The sequence below is a fragment of the Equus quagga genome, chromosome 18 (assembly GCF_021613505.1).
Source record: "Equus quagga isolate Etosha38 chromosome 18, UCLA_HA_Equagga_1.0, whole genome shotgun sequence".
In the NCBI taxonomy this organism is placed as follows: domain Eukaryota; kingdom Metazoa; phylum Chordata; class Mammalia; order Perissodactyla; family Equidae; genus Equus; species Equus quagga.
In genome coordinates this window covers 47,747,752-47,762,230 of record NC_060284.1, presented here as the reverse complement: position 1 = coordinate 47,762,230, position 14,479 = coordinate 47,747,752, and the positions used below count along the sequence as shown (strand labels likewise).

The 14,479-nt window shown below is 35.1% G+C and overlaps 1 protein-coding gene across 3 annotated transcripts in view; it reads right to left on the bottom strand.

Moving 5' to 3' along the window:
• Nucleotides 1-14,479, bottom strand: part of MAN1A2 (mannosidase alpha class 1A member 2) — a 194,577-nt gene that overhangs the window by 108,784 nt on the left and 71,314 nt on the right. For all 3 annotated transcript variants that reach the window (XM_046645240.1, XM_046645241.1, XM_046645239.1), the window contains exons 4-5: nucleotides 9,733-9,851; nucleotides 5,954-6,034 (exon numbers count right to left, since the gene is read on the bottom strand). In XM_046645240.1, coding sequence (XP_046501196.1) covers nucleotides 5,954-6,034; nucleotides 9,733-9,851 — 200 coding nt within the window. The remainder of the gene's footprint in view (nucleotides 1-5,953; nucleotides 6,035-9,732; nucleotides 9,852-14,479) is intronic.

The following is a 14,479-nucleotide window of genomic DNA, read 5'->3' as shown; positions in this document are numbered from 1 at the left end:
ATCAACAGTTATACTGAATGCAAATGGTCTAACACAAAGTAAAAACAGATTGCCAAATCTCTCTACAAGAAAACCAACTTAAAAGATAAAAACATATAGGTTAAAAGATATACCACGCAAACACTATCTAAAAGAAAGCCAGCGTGACTCTATCAGTATCAAACTAGACTTAAGATCAGTAAGTATGACCAGAGACAAAGAGAAAAATTAAAAAACAATAAAAGAATCAATTCACCAAAAAAACATAACAATCCTAAATGCGTACACATCTAAGAATAGACCTCCAACATACATAAAGTAAAAACTGATAGGACTGAAAGGAGAAACTGACAAATCCATGATTATAGTTGGAGGCTTCAAGACTTCTACTCAGTATTTGACAGAACAAGTAGACAGAAAATTAGTAAAACTACAGAAGATCTGAGCAACACTATTATCTAGCTTGACCTAACTGATATTTTAACCCAATCACGGCAGAATACACATACACATCCTTTCACACCTTCTTTATAAGATAGACCATATTCTGGCCCATGAAACAACCTTCAACAAATTCAATAGATTTGTTCCCTATTCACTGCCCATTGAACAATTAAACTCGAAATCAATAATAGAAAGATATCTTGAAAGTCCTCAAATATTGGGAAATTAAATGACACACTTCTAAATAGAGAATCAAAAAGAAAGTAAGAAGAGAAATTAGAAAATATTTTGAGTTAAAGGAAAATGAAAATATCAAAATTTACAGAATGCAGCTAAAAAAGGGCTGAGAAGCAAGCTTATGACATCAATACTTATACTTTAAAAAAAGAAAGTTGTCATATTAATGATCTAAGCTCCAAACGTAAGAAACTAGAAAAAAAGAGCAACTTAACCCCAAACAGAAGGAAGTAAATAAAGATAAAAGCAGAAATTAATAAAATTGAATGCACAAAAACAGTGAAAAATTAATAAAACCAAATATGAGTTCTTTGAAAAGAATATTATTTATATTGTATTGTAACTAATATTGTAATATTAATATACCTGTAGTCAGACCAACAAAAAAAGAGAAGATGAAATAGGGGATATTACTAAAGATCCTACGGATATGACAAGGATAATAAAAGAATATAACAAGCAACTTTATGTCCACAAATTAGACAACTTAAGGAAACAAATTCCCTGAAATACACAAACTAAAAAAGCCACACAAACTACAAAAACCACTCAGGAAGAAACAACCTGAACAGTACTATATCTACTGAAAAAACTGAATACCTTTTAAACTTAGGAGGAAAAACAAAAACAAAAACTCCAACCCCACGTGGCTTCACTGAGGAATTCTACCAAACATTTAAGGAAAAAATAATACAAATTATACACAAACTTCTCCAGTTAAAAAAAAAAGGAAACAATTCCTAATTCATTTTGTGAGGTCAGCATTACTCAAACAAAATATACACATACACACACAAACATATTAAAAGAAAACTTAGATCAATATTCTACATGAACACAGATGCAAAAAATTATCAACAATACATTACTAAATCAATTCCAGCAATATATAAAAAGGATAATACACCATGACCAAGTGGGGTTTCTTCCCAAAAATGCAAGGTTGGTATGACATTAAATAATCAATCAATGTAATTCATAATATCAACAGATAAAGAGGAAACATCATATAATCATCTTATTAAATGCCATAAAAACATTTGATAACATTCAACATCCATTCATGATAAAAAAAAAAATCTCAGAAAGGAACTTCTTCAGGATGACAAAGGGAATCTACAAAAAAACCTATCACTAACATTAGGGTTAATGGTGAAAAGACTAAATGCTCTTCCCCTAAGACCAGGAACCAAGCAAGGATGTCCACTCTCACCACTCCCATTCAACTTCATAGTGGAGGTTCTAGGCAATGCAGTAAGGCAAGAAAAAGCAATACAAGAACCACACAAATAAAACTGTTCTCTATACAGAGAAATAAAATATCTCTATTCACTGATGACACGCTTGTTTACAAAGAAATTCCCAAAGAATCTACTAAAATCTATTTAAAAGTGACTAGAATTAATTAGTGAATTTAGGAAAATCTCAGGGTACAAGGTCAATATAAAAATCAATTGTATATTGCACAACAATGTGAATGGTCTCTCTTTTTTTTTTTTTTTTGGTGAGGAAGATTGGCCCTGAGCTAACATCTGTTGCCAAGCTTCCTCTTTTTGCTTGAGGAAGACTGTTGCTGAGCTAGATCTGTGCCAATCTTCCTCCATTTTGTATATGGGATGCTGCCACAGCATGGCTTAATGAGTGGTGCATAGGTCTGTGCCCAGGCTCCCAACCAGTGAACCCCAGGCCACTGAAGCACAGCACATGAACTTAACCACTACACCACTAGGCCAGCCCCTGAATGTTGCTTTAATGTTACTAAACTGTATGCTTTTAAAAGGTTAAATGGAAAATTTTACGTTATGTACGTTTTACCAAAATTTTTCTTAAATGATAATATCAGGAGGTTATCTATAGAGAAACAAAATGCCTTGAGCCAGCTGAAAACTAAATCTTTATTAAAAGTTTTTTTAGTCACTTGTATTTATAGATACTGGCAATGTATAATTGGAAATTGAAATTAAAAAATATTGTGCCACTTTTAACAGCACCACAAAACATAAAATAGGTATAAATCTATCAAAACATGTACAAGATCTGTATGCTAAAAACTAGAAACACCAACAAGGAAAATTAAAGAAGCAGTAAATAAATAGAGGGATATATTATGTTCATAAAGTGGAAGGCTCAATATGGTTAAGACACCAATTTTCCCTAAACTTAACTATAAATGCAATGTAATTCCATCCAAATCCAGGAGGACATTTGTAGAAATCAGCAAACTGGTTCTAGAATTTATATAGAAAATAAAAGTAACTAGAATAGCCAAAACAACTTTGAAAAGGAGCAAAGCCAGAGAACTCAAACACGCTGATTTCAAGACTTTCCATAAAGCCATTATAATGAACACAGTGCGATAATGGCAAACAGACAGTCACACAGATCAACAGAACAGAGTCTAGAAGGAGACCCACACTCGGTCAACTGATTTCAATAAAGGTTCAAACCCAATTAAATAGGGAAAAGATAGTCTTTTCAACAAATGGTGTTAGAATTTCTGAATATCCATATGGAAAGAAATGAAGCTCAACCTATACCTCAGAGCATACATAGAATTTAACTTAAAATGGACTACAGATTTAAAAGTAAAAGTAAAGTAAAACTACAATATTGTTAGAAGAAAACGTAACAGAAAATCTTTGTGAGCCTGGATTAGGCAAACAGTTCTTAAATATAATACCAAAAGCATGAACCATAAAAGATAAAACTAATAAACTGGACTTCTTCAAGATGTAACAACTTCAGTTCTTCACAAGATACTGCTAAGTCACTGAAAAGATAAGCTACAGACAGGGAGAAAATATTTGCAAACACATAGTGATAAAATATCTATACCCAGATTATACAAAGAACTCTCAAAATTCAGTAAGAAAACAAACAAAAAATGTTAATGGCCAAAAATTTGAACAGACAAATAAAGAAGATATATGGATGGTAAATAAGCACAGGAAAAGGTGCTCAACATCATTTGTCATTAGAGAAAAGCAAAATGAAAAGAAGATACTACTACACACCTATTAGAATAGCTAAAAATAATAAAGAAACTCACAATATCAAGACAACTATTGGATGGAAGGCAACTACTGGAAAAGAGTCTGGCAGTTTCTTCCAAAGTTAAATATATACTTACTATTTGATCCAGCAATGCCACTTCTTGATATTTACCCAAGAGAAATGAAAATTTATGGTCTTACAGAAATCTACAGGCAAATGTTTATAGTAGCTTTACTCACAATCTCCAAAACTAAAAACAAATCCATTGGTGAATGGATAAACTGACTTACATCCACACAATGGAATACCACATGGCAGTAAAAAGAAATGAACTAATAAATACATCAATAAATCTCAAATGCACTGTGCTACTTGAAAGAACCCAGTATTCCTAACTGTAGGGACAGAAAACAGATCAGTACTTACCAGAGGCCGGCAGTAGGGGATGGGGTGACTGTAATATGGTAAAAGGGAATTTTCTGGCATGATAAGAATTCTTCTATACCTTGATTGCGCTGGTGGTTTCTAGACTGTATGTACTGTCAAAACTCATAGAGGTATACACTAAAATGGGTGAATTGTGCTCTATGTAATAATAGGCAATACCTCAGTAAGCCTGACAAAAAAATCCTATCAATAAATTTACAGGAGCTGGCCCCGTGGCCAAGTGGTTAAGTTCACACGCTCCGCTGCAGGCGGCCCAGTGTTTCGTCGGTTCGAATCCTGGGCACAGACATGGCACTGCTCATCAAGCCACACTGAGGCGGCATCCCACATGCCACAACTAGAAGGACCCACAACTAAAAATATACAACTATGTACCGGGGGGCTTTGGGGAGAAAAAGGAAAAAATAAAATCTTAAAAAATAATAATAAATAAATAAATAAATAAATTTACAATGATTTTATTCATATAAGTTAGGTCAGAGTTTCTCAAAGTATGGAACCACCACTTCCAAAATCTCCTTTAATAAGGAGTACTTGATAGAAATAAATAATGGTCTCCACACCAAACCAACTGAATCACAGTCCTGTGGGTAGGACTCGGAATCTCCACTTTCATAAGACACCCTATGTGATTCCGATACATACTGAAGTTTGAAAAACTCTTCATCAGAGCATAAATCACTCTTTTTTTATTTTATTAAATGTGAACTGAAGTGTCCTGACAATAGACAGATAGCTTGGAGGTTTAACCAAGTCCCATAATAAAGTCTAACAGTAAAATTACACAATAAATGTTATTTATCTAATATTATCTATTAAATATCAGCATCTTCAAACATAGTTCTTCTAAAAAACAGTAGTACATGAATACCTCACTCTTTCACACACAAGCAAAGACAGATGAAATAAGATTAAATATAAGCATATAAAATCACAAAATCCAGAAGAAAAATGAGGATTTCTGTTTTGTAATAACACAGACATAGGGAAGGCTTTCTAAGGACCAAGGTCTAGAAGTTTTAAAGGAAAAAATCCTAAAAACGACTACTTTAAAGTTAACCACACAAAACAAAACAAAAGTAAAGACAACATAGAAACCCATCTTTACAATACATACAACAAAAGATGAATCTTCTTAAATTTGCAAAGAGCTCTTACAATCATTTAGACTAACCAATTAAATATATAGGCTAAGTAGTTTCTCAGAAAATGAAATAGAAATGACTTAGAATCTCTTCCTTTAGTTTCTTTCTCCCACTCTCCAATCCCATCCTTTAACCCACCTGAGAAGTAAAAAGGATTTTCCCACACCCACTTCTCCATCACCATAGGTCTCAAGTGTGTCTGTGTGTATTACACCAAGACTTCCAGAAAGGAGGATTCAGAGTTCTTGTTATATTTTGTTTTTTTTAATATGTAGCAATAAATTCAATTTCTAAACAGGCAGTTTTATTAATTAATATTTGGTCTTAGGAGGATCCATAGTCATTCTTCCTGATTCATTCCCTAATTCAGGTCTTCTTAATTTCTTTTCTCCCTTTGTTTCAACCATGTAATTAACTGCAACGGCAAAATTCTGGAGAAGGATTGCTCCTGCAAAGGAGACGTGGTGCACATAAAGCTGGGATGTGTGATAAATTTATGTTTGACTGAGATTCTCAAAATGGAAAAATCATTATTCCCAAGAAACAGTTCTACCTGAAGCATCCACCTCTTTCAGCAAACCTTAGATTACTTCAATATTAGACAATTCAGAAAAACAATATGCTGCTAGCGAAATTTTTCATTTTATTAAATCCTATTCACAACTCCTTTCCCCAAAACAAACAAAATATTACTTGATTTTGCTTACCTCCTCTCCTGAAAGATAATATGCTGAAAGGAGGCCTCCAATAAATCGAATGTTGACTTCAAACACAGACACCTCTGAATTCTGTGAAAACATAGTGACAATATTCACACATACATAAAGCTTTACAGTTTGCAAAATATTTTCAATACTTCATACACTTCTCTCAAACATCCCGTGGAGAATGTTTTTTCCGCTTTCTACATCTTCACTTCTCATCCAACTGCAATCTCACCTCCCATTTGTTAATGTTACTGAAGCTCCTCTATTATTACCGTCACCACAGCTTCCTAACTGCCAAAACCAATGGGCCATTTTCATGTACAGATTATTGTGAAATTATCAAGATACTGGATGCTGTTAACTATTCTCCCTTCCTCATGAAATCCTCCACTTCTTGAATTCCGGAGTAGCACCCTCTCTTCTGGTCCCCTCCCTTCTGTTCTATCACTACAGTACACTGTCCATTTTAGTCCTCTCTCTCCTCATGAATTTTAAATACTTTTCCTGGTACATATAATAACAATAAATGTTAAAGGAGGCACCAAAAATAATGGTAGGATGATGGATTTTTCAGTTAATAATGCTGAGAAAACTGGCTCCTAGGTAAGAAATTAATTTGGATACTCATTTCACATATATGTTAAAATGAAATCCAAATGATTTAGAAATAAATGTAGAAAAATTACAACAAAAAACAGAAAAAATGTGACAGTATATAAGCTTTCTTGAGAAAACAAGCACTTGGTAAGCATAAAATCAATAGTATTTATTGATAATAAATGATGAAAGACTGAATGTTCCCATAACACACATTACTTATAAGAAAAAAATCATGAACAAAATTAACAGGCAAACAACAAACAGAAGGAAATTTGCCACAAATATAGCACTATTAATAAACTTACTATATAGAGCCTATATTCTTGTATTTAGATATGCATATAAATATTGCCAAAAAAAATTCTAATACATGGAAAGAAAAGTAGAAGTGACAGAGAATATGATCAAAGAATCCACAGATTATACACAATTGACTAATATAAAAATAACACTCATAATTAATATTTAATGAAAATTAAAAGGAAATATATATTACCCTGAAGTCTTTTCAACACTCATAGGCAGAACACATCACTTGCTAACACAAGTCTCTTTTTCTAAGATAGAATGTCCACAATATGCTGGCATGTTTTAGTAACAGAACTGTCAATCCACCCCATCCTTGAAAGCAAAGTGCTTTCTATTACTTCATATATTCCCAATATATAGCATACTGCAGGGCACACAGCAGACATTCACTAAATACACAGAGGAAGAGAAAAAGCAAGGAGGGCCTCTATCACTCACCAGAACAATAACCCTCTATCCAGTTTCCCTGCTTCCATTCTTACCCTCTTGCCTACACTCTATTCATTCAGCACCCCATAGCTAGAGTAAGCCTTGTAAATCTTAAGTCAGTCTAGGTTCCTACTCTGTGCAAACCCTTACAACGATCTCTGGTTACACTCAAGAGTAAAATGACTGATAAAATCCAACATAATCAGATTCCCCACAACCTCTCAGATGTCATCGCCTACCAATATCCCTTTGACTCACTTTATGATTACCAAACGGGTCTACCCACTATTGCAGAATTGTCAAACTCACTCCTGTGTCAGGCTTCACATTGGGAGTTGGTTCCAGGTTACAGTTCCCCTCCCACACATACATATTCCCCAAATCAGTCTCATTGCGGCCCTTAGAGATACCGAACTCTAGCTAGGTGTCCCCTCCTCAGAGGTCTGAGTCCCAGCTTTGAGAGAGCCCTTCTAAGAACCCCTAAGACACCAGAAACAGAGTCCCAAACTACTAAATTTTAATGATTCCAACCTTTTCCCATTGTTCTCAAAGTGCCAGGGGTGGTAGCTGTTTACTGTAGTTACTATCTCTTGTAATACCACAATATTCCCTTTGCAGTTCCTCATTACTTGGTTAACAATTTAAACATTAAATCCTCTAATTAAAATAAATAGTATAGTTCTGGTTCCTGATTGAGCCAACCAATACAATGATATGCCAGTGAATTATTAGACATAATAAAGCTGTCATGTTAATGAACAGGAGTATTTGAAATTGCACTGATACCAATTCTCTCCAATTTAATCCATAAATTTAATGCAATCCTCATCAAAATTTCAATGCACTTTTATGGAGCTTAAAAGAATAAAGAATTACTAAGATAATTTCCTAGTAGAACAAGATCAGATATCAAGATTCAGATATAGATATCAAGCTTCTTATAAAAATACTGTAGTTAAGATAGTTTAATACTGATGTAGGGATAAAGAGAAAAGTCAGTAGAAAAGAATAGACTAATATGACTAATATATGACTAATGTGGCATGTACAAAAAGTAGAGAATTAAATGGTGCTATGAGCAATTAATAGTTGCCTATCTCACCCTACATACAAAATCAATTTCATATAGATTAAAGACCTAAACGCAAAAGCAAAACTTTAAAACGTTTAGAATTAAATATAGGAATATATCTTCATGACTTTGGAGTAGGGATTTCTTAATACAAAAAGCACAATCTATAAGGGCTAAGTAGCTATCCAGAAAAAAAAAAAGAGACTACATTTCCCAGTCTCCCTTTACAGTAAGGTGGAGACATATGAGTAAGATCCACTGAGGAGGATACAAGCAAAAATGGCGCAACCAACTCCTGAGAAGTGCTCTTAAAAGAACAGTCACATATCTTTCCTCTGTCCCTTCCTCCTTTCTGAAACTGGAAGGTTTATCCACCTTCTCCTGAGGAACCATTTTGAACCATGAAACTGACAGAGCAACAAGACAAAGGATCCTAGGTCCTTGGTCCTCAAGGAGCGACCCACACCAGCCCTACACTGCTTACCTCCGTACTTGATCTGCATGAGAGAGAAAAACACCTATCTTGTTTAAGCTATTTTATGTTGGATTTTCCACCATTCACAGCCAAACCTAAACCTAATTGATAATAAAAACTGCTCTAATTGAGATATGTCCAAAATACTAAAATAATATAAAAGAAAGTAATCAGTCTTTATCTACCTTGGCATCAGGAGAGGCATCAGAGAAGAAATAATTATGGATTTAAATCACAACTTGAATCATGCTGAGTCAGCCAAAGAGAAAAAGTCAGAGAGGAGTGACTTCTGACTTCACTCAGAAGGAAGAGCAAACACAAACATCACGGAAGGTGATAATGAATAAGACAAAACAGCCCACACATCTTCTAGGTGAAGACTAATAAAAATGAAAATAATTGATACCATTTACTGAACACTTAATATGTACCAGATTATCTCAAATAATCCTCACAATATTGTAATGGGATAGAAATTTTATGACAGGTTTAGGAAGAATAAGGAACTTTCCCAAGTAGCACTAGATTGTAGCTGTGCTGAGCTTCAAAACCTAAGCAGTACCACTCGACAGCTATGCCAAAATGCTGGAAGGATGGGCATAGGCCTAATTATGGAGGCTCATCAAAGCTGTGCTGAATCACTGAGTCTTCAAAAAATTAAGAAAATATTTATTAGTTATAAAGTATTTTATGGTTTCCTGATATTTCTAATTCAATGTGTTTTTCTCCCTAACTATTGCCTTAACACAGTGCCTCAAAGGATTAGGGGAAGAAAAGTAAAAGAAGAAAGGGGACTTAGGATTTCCTTAAATTGCTAGTATAATGCTCAAAACTACTATTGTTAGACACTGTCTTTTCACAGTCAATCTAAGAAATTATCAATTGTATACTCACCACACTGAAATCAAGGTTGTCTTCAATCCATTTTTGCCCATCTCGGAATTCATCAAGAAGTCCCATGATATAAAGGGTATCCAAAGCATCTACTATGGTGGCACCCATTTGTGAACTTCCTATATTTGGGGGAAGAAAACTGAAATTAAAAAGATAGCCTTTGTAAAAGGTCTATTTTAATTTTTTTTTATTTATTTTTTTTTTGAGGAAGATTAGCCCTGAGCTAGCTATTGCCAACTCTCCCCTTTTTGCTGAGGAAGACTGGCCCTGAGCCAACATCCATGCCCATCTCCCTCTACTTTATATGTGGGACACCTACCACAGCACGGCTTTTGCCAAGCGGTGCCATGTCCACACCTGGGATCCAAATCGGTGAACCCCAGGCTGCCGAGAAGTGGAACATGCGAACTTAACCACTGCGCCACCAGGCCAGTCCCATTAATTTTTTATATACACAAAGTAAATCAAAGTAGAAATATAAGGACCAAAAAGAATACCCAACATGGTTCACTTTTCCACAAGAATAGATAATATACATTGTTTAATATATTTTCCTAAAGATGACAAATTGATATCTAACAGGAAGATAAAGGAAAACCAAAGTTATAATTCTCCTCAATTTTCTTCCTGGTCAGAATATGAGCTATCTGTCTACTCAACTGAGACAGGTACAAAAAGAGGATTAATTCAAGAAATGGGGAGGGTGGTTCAAGATGATAATAAGTCCTAAGACAACCATGCTTTTCTAGTTCAAACTCATAAAAAGGGTAAAAAATATACTTAAAAATAATAATAAAATACAGCAAGGCTAGAAAACCACAGTGGAACAAAAACTATAATAATCCTTAACAATCAAAAAGCAGATAGATCATACTGAAAAAGTAAGTCATCAAACAAAATGTGAGTAGAGAAAATCAAATTAATAAGATCTACTCATCTTCAAGAAAGATATAATCCTGATCTTAAAGGAAATATTTCAGAAAGGTAGGAACTAATTCAACAAAGCTGGTCCAAATGATATCAAAACTAGATACTGTAAATACATGACAAGAAAACAGGCCAACCTTACTAATGAATATAAGGCAGAAATCCTGAATAAAATACTAGCAAAACAAATTTAGCAGCATAGTAAAAAATAAATAACTGGGAGCAGATGGGTCCTCCCCAACCCAGGAAATGCAATTATTATTTCTATCTTCTGAGAATAAAATCATCCACACAGTTTCCTATCTACATAACTTTACTATTATACTGTCTTCATCAACATGAGTTTACTGTTCCAGAAGACACTTGCCCAGAAAGATAAAACTTACAAAATAAGTTTATTGTTCGTTCCAGGAACTTCCTAAAGACCCAGAAACTCCTCAACAGAAAGTACCAAATGATGGCTTACACTCTAAACCTATGAACTTCTTGCCTCTAAATTCTCCACTTACCAATCCTAAATTATTATACCATCATCCTTACCCAATCATAACCAACGATCCTGCCTGCCCCCCAGCCAACTGAAGGGTCCATGTTAAACTAGACTTAAAATCTCAATAAATACCTCAACTTTGGCCTTTCTTGTCTGACAGGCTACCAAGGCTCTGGTGAAGTAGGGGTCTTCATTAACATAGTAAGCATTAAACTCAGCTTTGTCTTATCAACAAGTTACCTTGGCGATATTTTAGGAGTCAGCATTCGACATCACTTAGTCCATATTTTTCCATTTACTATTCTTTCTTTTCTTTCCTTTTTTCTTCCATTCCTCTTTCTACTGGGTAAATAGTCTTTTCTTTTGATGGTTTAAAGCTATACAAATTTGTTCTTATAATGGTTGTCCTTAACTTACATCACATTTTCTTGTTCATATGCTCCTAATAATTTCTTCAACTTATCAATAAGTACATTTTCCTTCTAACAAGACAAGTGCTCCACCATACGCTGATGAATTCCTTGGTCTTCTCCTCACTCAGTTTCCTTCATGTTGCTATTAACTAGAACATTTGTTCCGACTTATTACAGACATAGTTTCCTGTTACTTTTCTTGTTCCTCAGCTTTTTATTAAGATAATAAAAACTTTATCAAGACATTTAATCATCCATATATCCGTATCTTTTGAATAATCACTTGAATATGTATCTCTTTTTATCAGTATTTCATCCAAAACATTTATCATGTTTATTTTAAATCCTTAAGAATACCTATTTTTGTTCTTATTTCAGTTTTTATAGGTAGTTATGCTTCTCAGTTCTCTAGTTATTTATTTAGTCCTCTAAGTGCATATTCCTCTAAAGTGCTGACTACTCCGGAATGGAACAAGGCCTGAACCCACCTATTTTGTACCAACTCTGGTTAGTTCCACAAGGAGAGGTTCATGCCACGAGCTAAAGCCCAAGGACCGAAAAGGCAAAACTGAAATTACTGGCTGGCACTATGAATATTTACCTAGACAACTCAAAATTTCAACTGGAAAAAATTAAAAGGTCTAAACTACCTGTGGGTCAGATAAGAAGTGAAACATGACATTGCAGAATATATAAAACACTTATAAAAATTTATTATGAGAACATAGGAATCAACTAAAGCAGTTCTCAGAGAAAAACTCCTACTTGAAATTGTATATTATTTAATAAGAAGAAATGAAAATAATTGAAGTGACAACATTCTACAAAGGAAGTAAGAAAAAGAATGATAAACTTGAACAACAGACTAGAAGAATCAGAAAAACTAAAGACAGAAATTAATGAATTAGAAATGAAGAAAAGGGGAGCAAAATGGCGGGGTGAGGTGACCCGGGATTCTCTCCCCTCCAAAATACAACAAAGGATTGGAAAAACTGAATTTCAGAGAATAAAACTAAGGCCAACATGCTAGAGACCTACAATACCAAGAAGGTGGAGATCATAAACGTTGCTGACAGCCTCAGAGGCGCTGGAATGGGTAGGAGAGAAGGTCGCTCCCCCAGCTAGAGTCTGCCATCACTGCTGCGGGGTTCCGGGAAGGAGCAGGGGGAGGGGCCATGTACCGGGGGATCATCGAGGACTCCTGCCGCTGGTTCACTGGAAACCCGCTGACGAGGGAAAGCTTCCATTTGCGGGGACCCCATAAACCCAGGGCCTCGGGAGACCAGAGAACAGAACTGATCTTAATCCAGATCGGCACTGGAGAATAGCAGCCCCTCCCTCCCATCAAAGCTACTGGTTGCGGCCATCTTGCCCGAAGGCACAGAGCTCAGAACATGCGGCTCTCAACCCCCATCTAGTGGTGACAGGCTGTAACTGCAACCGAATTCTACCACCATGCGAAAAAACCGCACCTCTACCATCCAGCAATTTATAAAAGCCCCAGACCAGAAGGAAAACAATAAAAACACAGAATTAAGTCCTGAGGACTTGGAATTAGGTAAACTAAGTGATAATGAGTTCACAGCAGCTATAATCAAAAAAATCAATGAGGTAGAGAGAAAGATAGAGAAACAAGCCAATGAGTTCTGGAGTTACTTCACAAAAGAGATTGAAATCATAAAGAAGAGTCAAACAGAATTACTAGAGATGAAAAACACAATGGCCCAGATAAAACAGAATACGGATTCCCTGAATGCCCGTGTAGACACCACAGAAGAGCAAATTAACATAATTGAAGATAGACAGGCTGAATGGCTCCAGACAGAGGAAGGAAGAGAACTAAGAATTTAAAAAAACGAGGAAAATCTTCGAGAGATAGTGGATTCAACGAGTAAGAACTTAAGGATCATAGGAATTCCCGAGAACGTGAAAAAGGAAAATGAAGCAGAAAGTGTGCTTAACGAAATTATTGAAGAGAACTTCCCAAATCTAGGGATTGACAGAGAAATGTGTATAGAAGAAGCTTTCAGATCTCCTAGATTTGTCAATGTAAAAAGACCTACAGCGAGGCACACAGTAGTACACTTGGCAAGAAGGAAAGATAAAGAAAGAATACTCAGGGAAGTAAGAAAAAAGAAGAGAATAACCTATAAAGGAGCCCCTATCAGATTGTCAGCGGATTTCTCTACAGAAACCCTACAAGCTAGGAGAGAATGGAGTGACATATTCAAAGCTTTAAAAGATAAAAATCTTCAGCCAAGAATACTCTATCCAGCAAGAATTTCCTTCAAATATGAGGGAGAAATTAAATCTTTTCCAGACAAACAAAAGTTGAGGGAATTTGTAACTAAAAGCCCTCCACTACAAGAAATCCTCAAGAAGGCTCTCATACCTGAAAAAAGAAAAAAGGGAGAAAGGGGACACAATCCACAGACTAGGGAGACCGATGGATAGAACCAGAACAGGATAGCAAATATTCAATTATAGCATTAGGGTAAAGGTAAGGAAACCACCAAAGCAAGGATGATCTTGTCACTCTAACTACAAATTCATTACACGAGTTGGATAAGAAATGAAAATAATTATTTAGGAGGGGAAGAGCAAAGGGTCTAAATCAGTATTGGCCAAGTAAGTAAGAGACCACCAGAGAATAGACTATATTATACACGAGATTCTAAATACAAGCTTCAGGGTAGACACTAAAATAAAGTACAGAACAGAGTCACAAATCATAAATAAGGAAAAATCTAAGAAACCCAGCATAAGAAATTGCAGTATTAAATGGGTAGGCTAAAGCACACAGGAAAAGAAATGCAGGAAAACAAGATAATGAGCGACAGATTGACAGCATTAAGTCCACATGCATCAATAATCACTCTCAATGTGAACGGATTGAACTCTCCAATAAAAAGACACA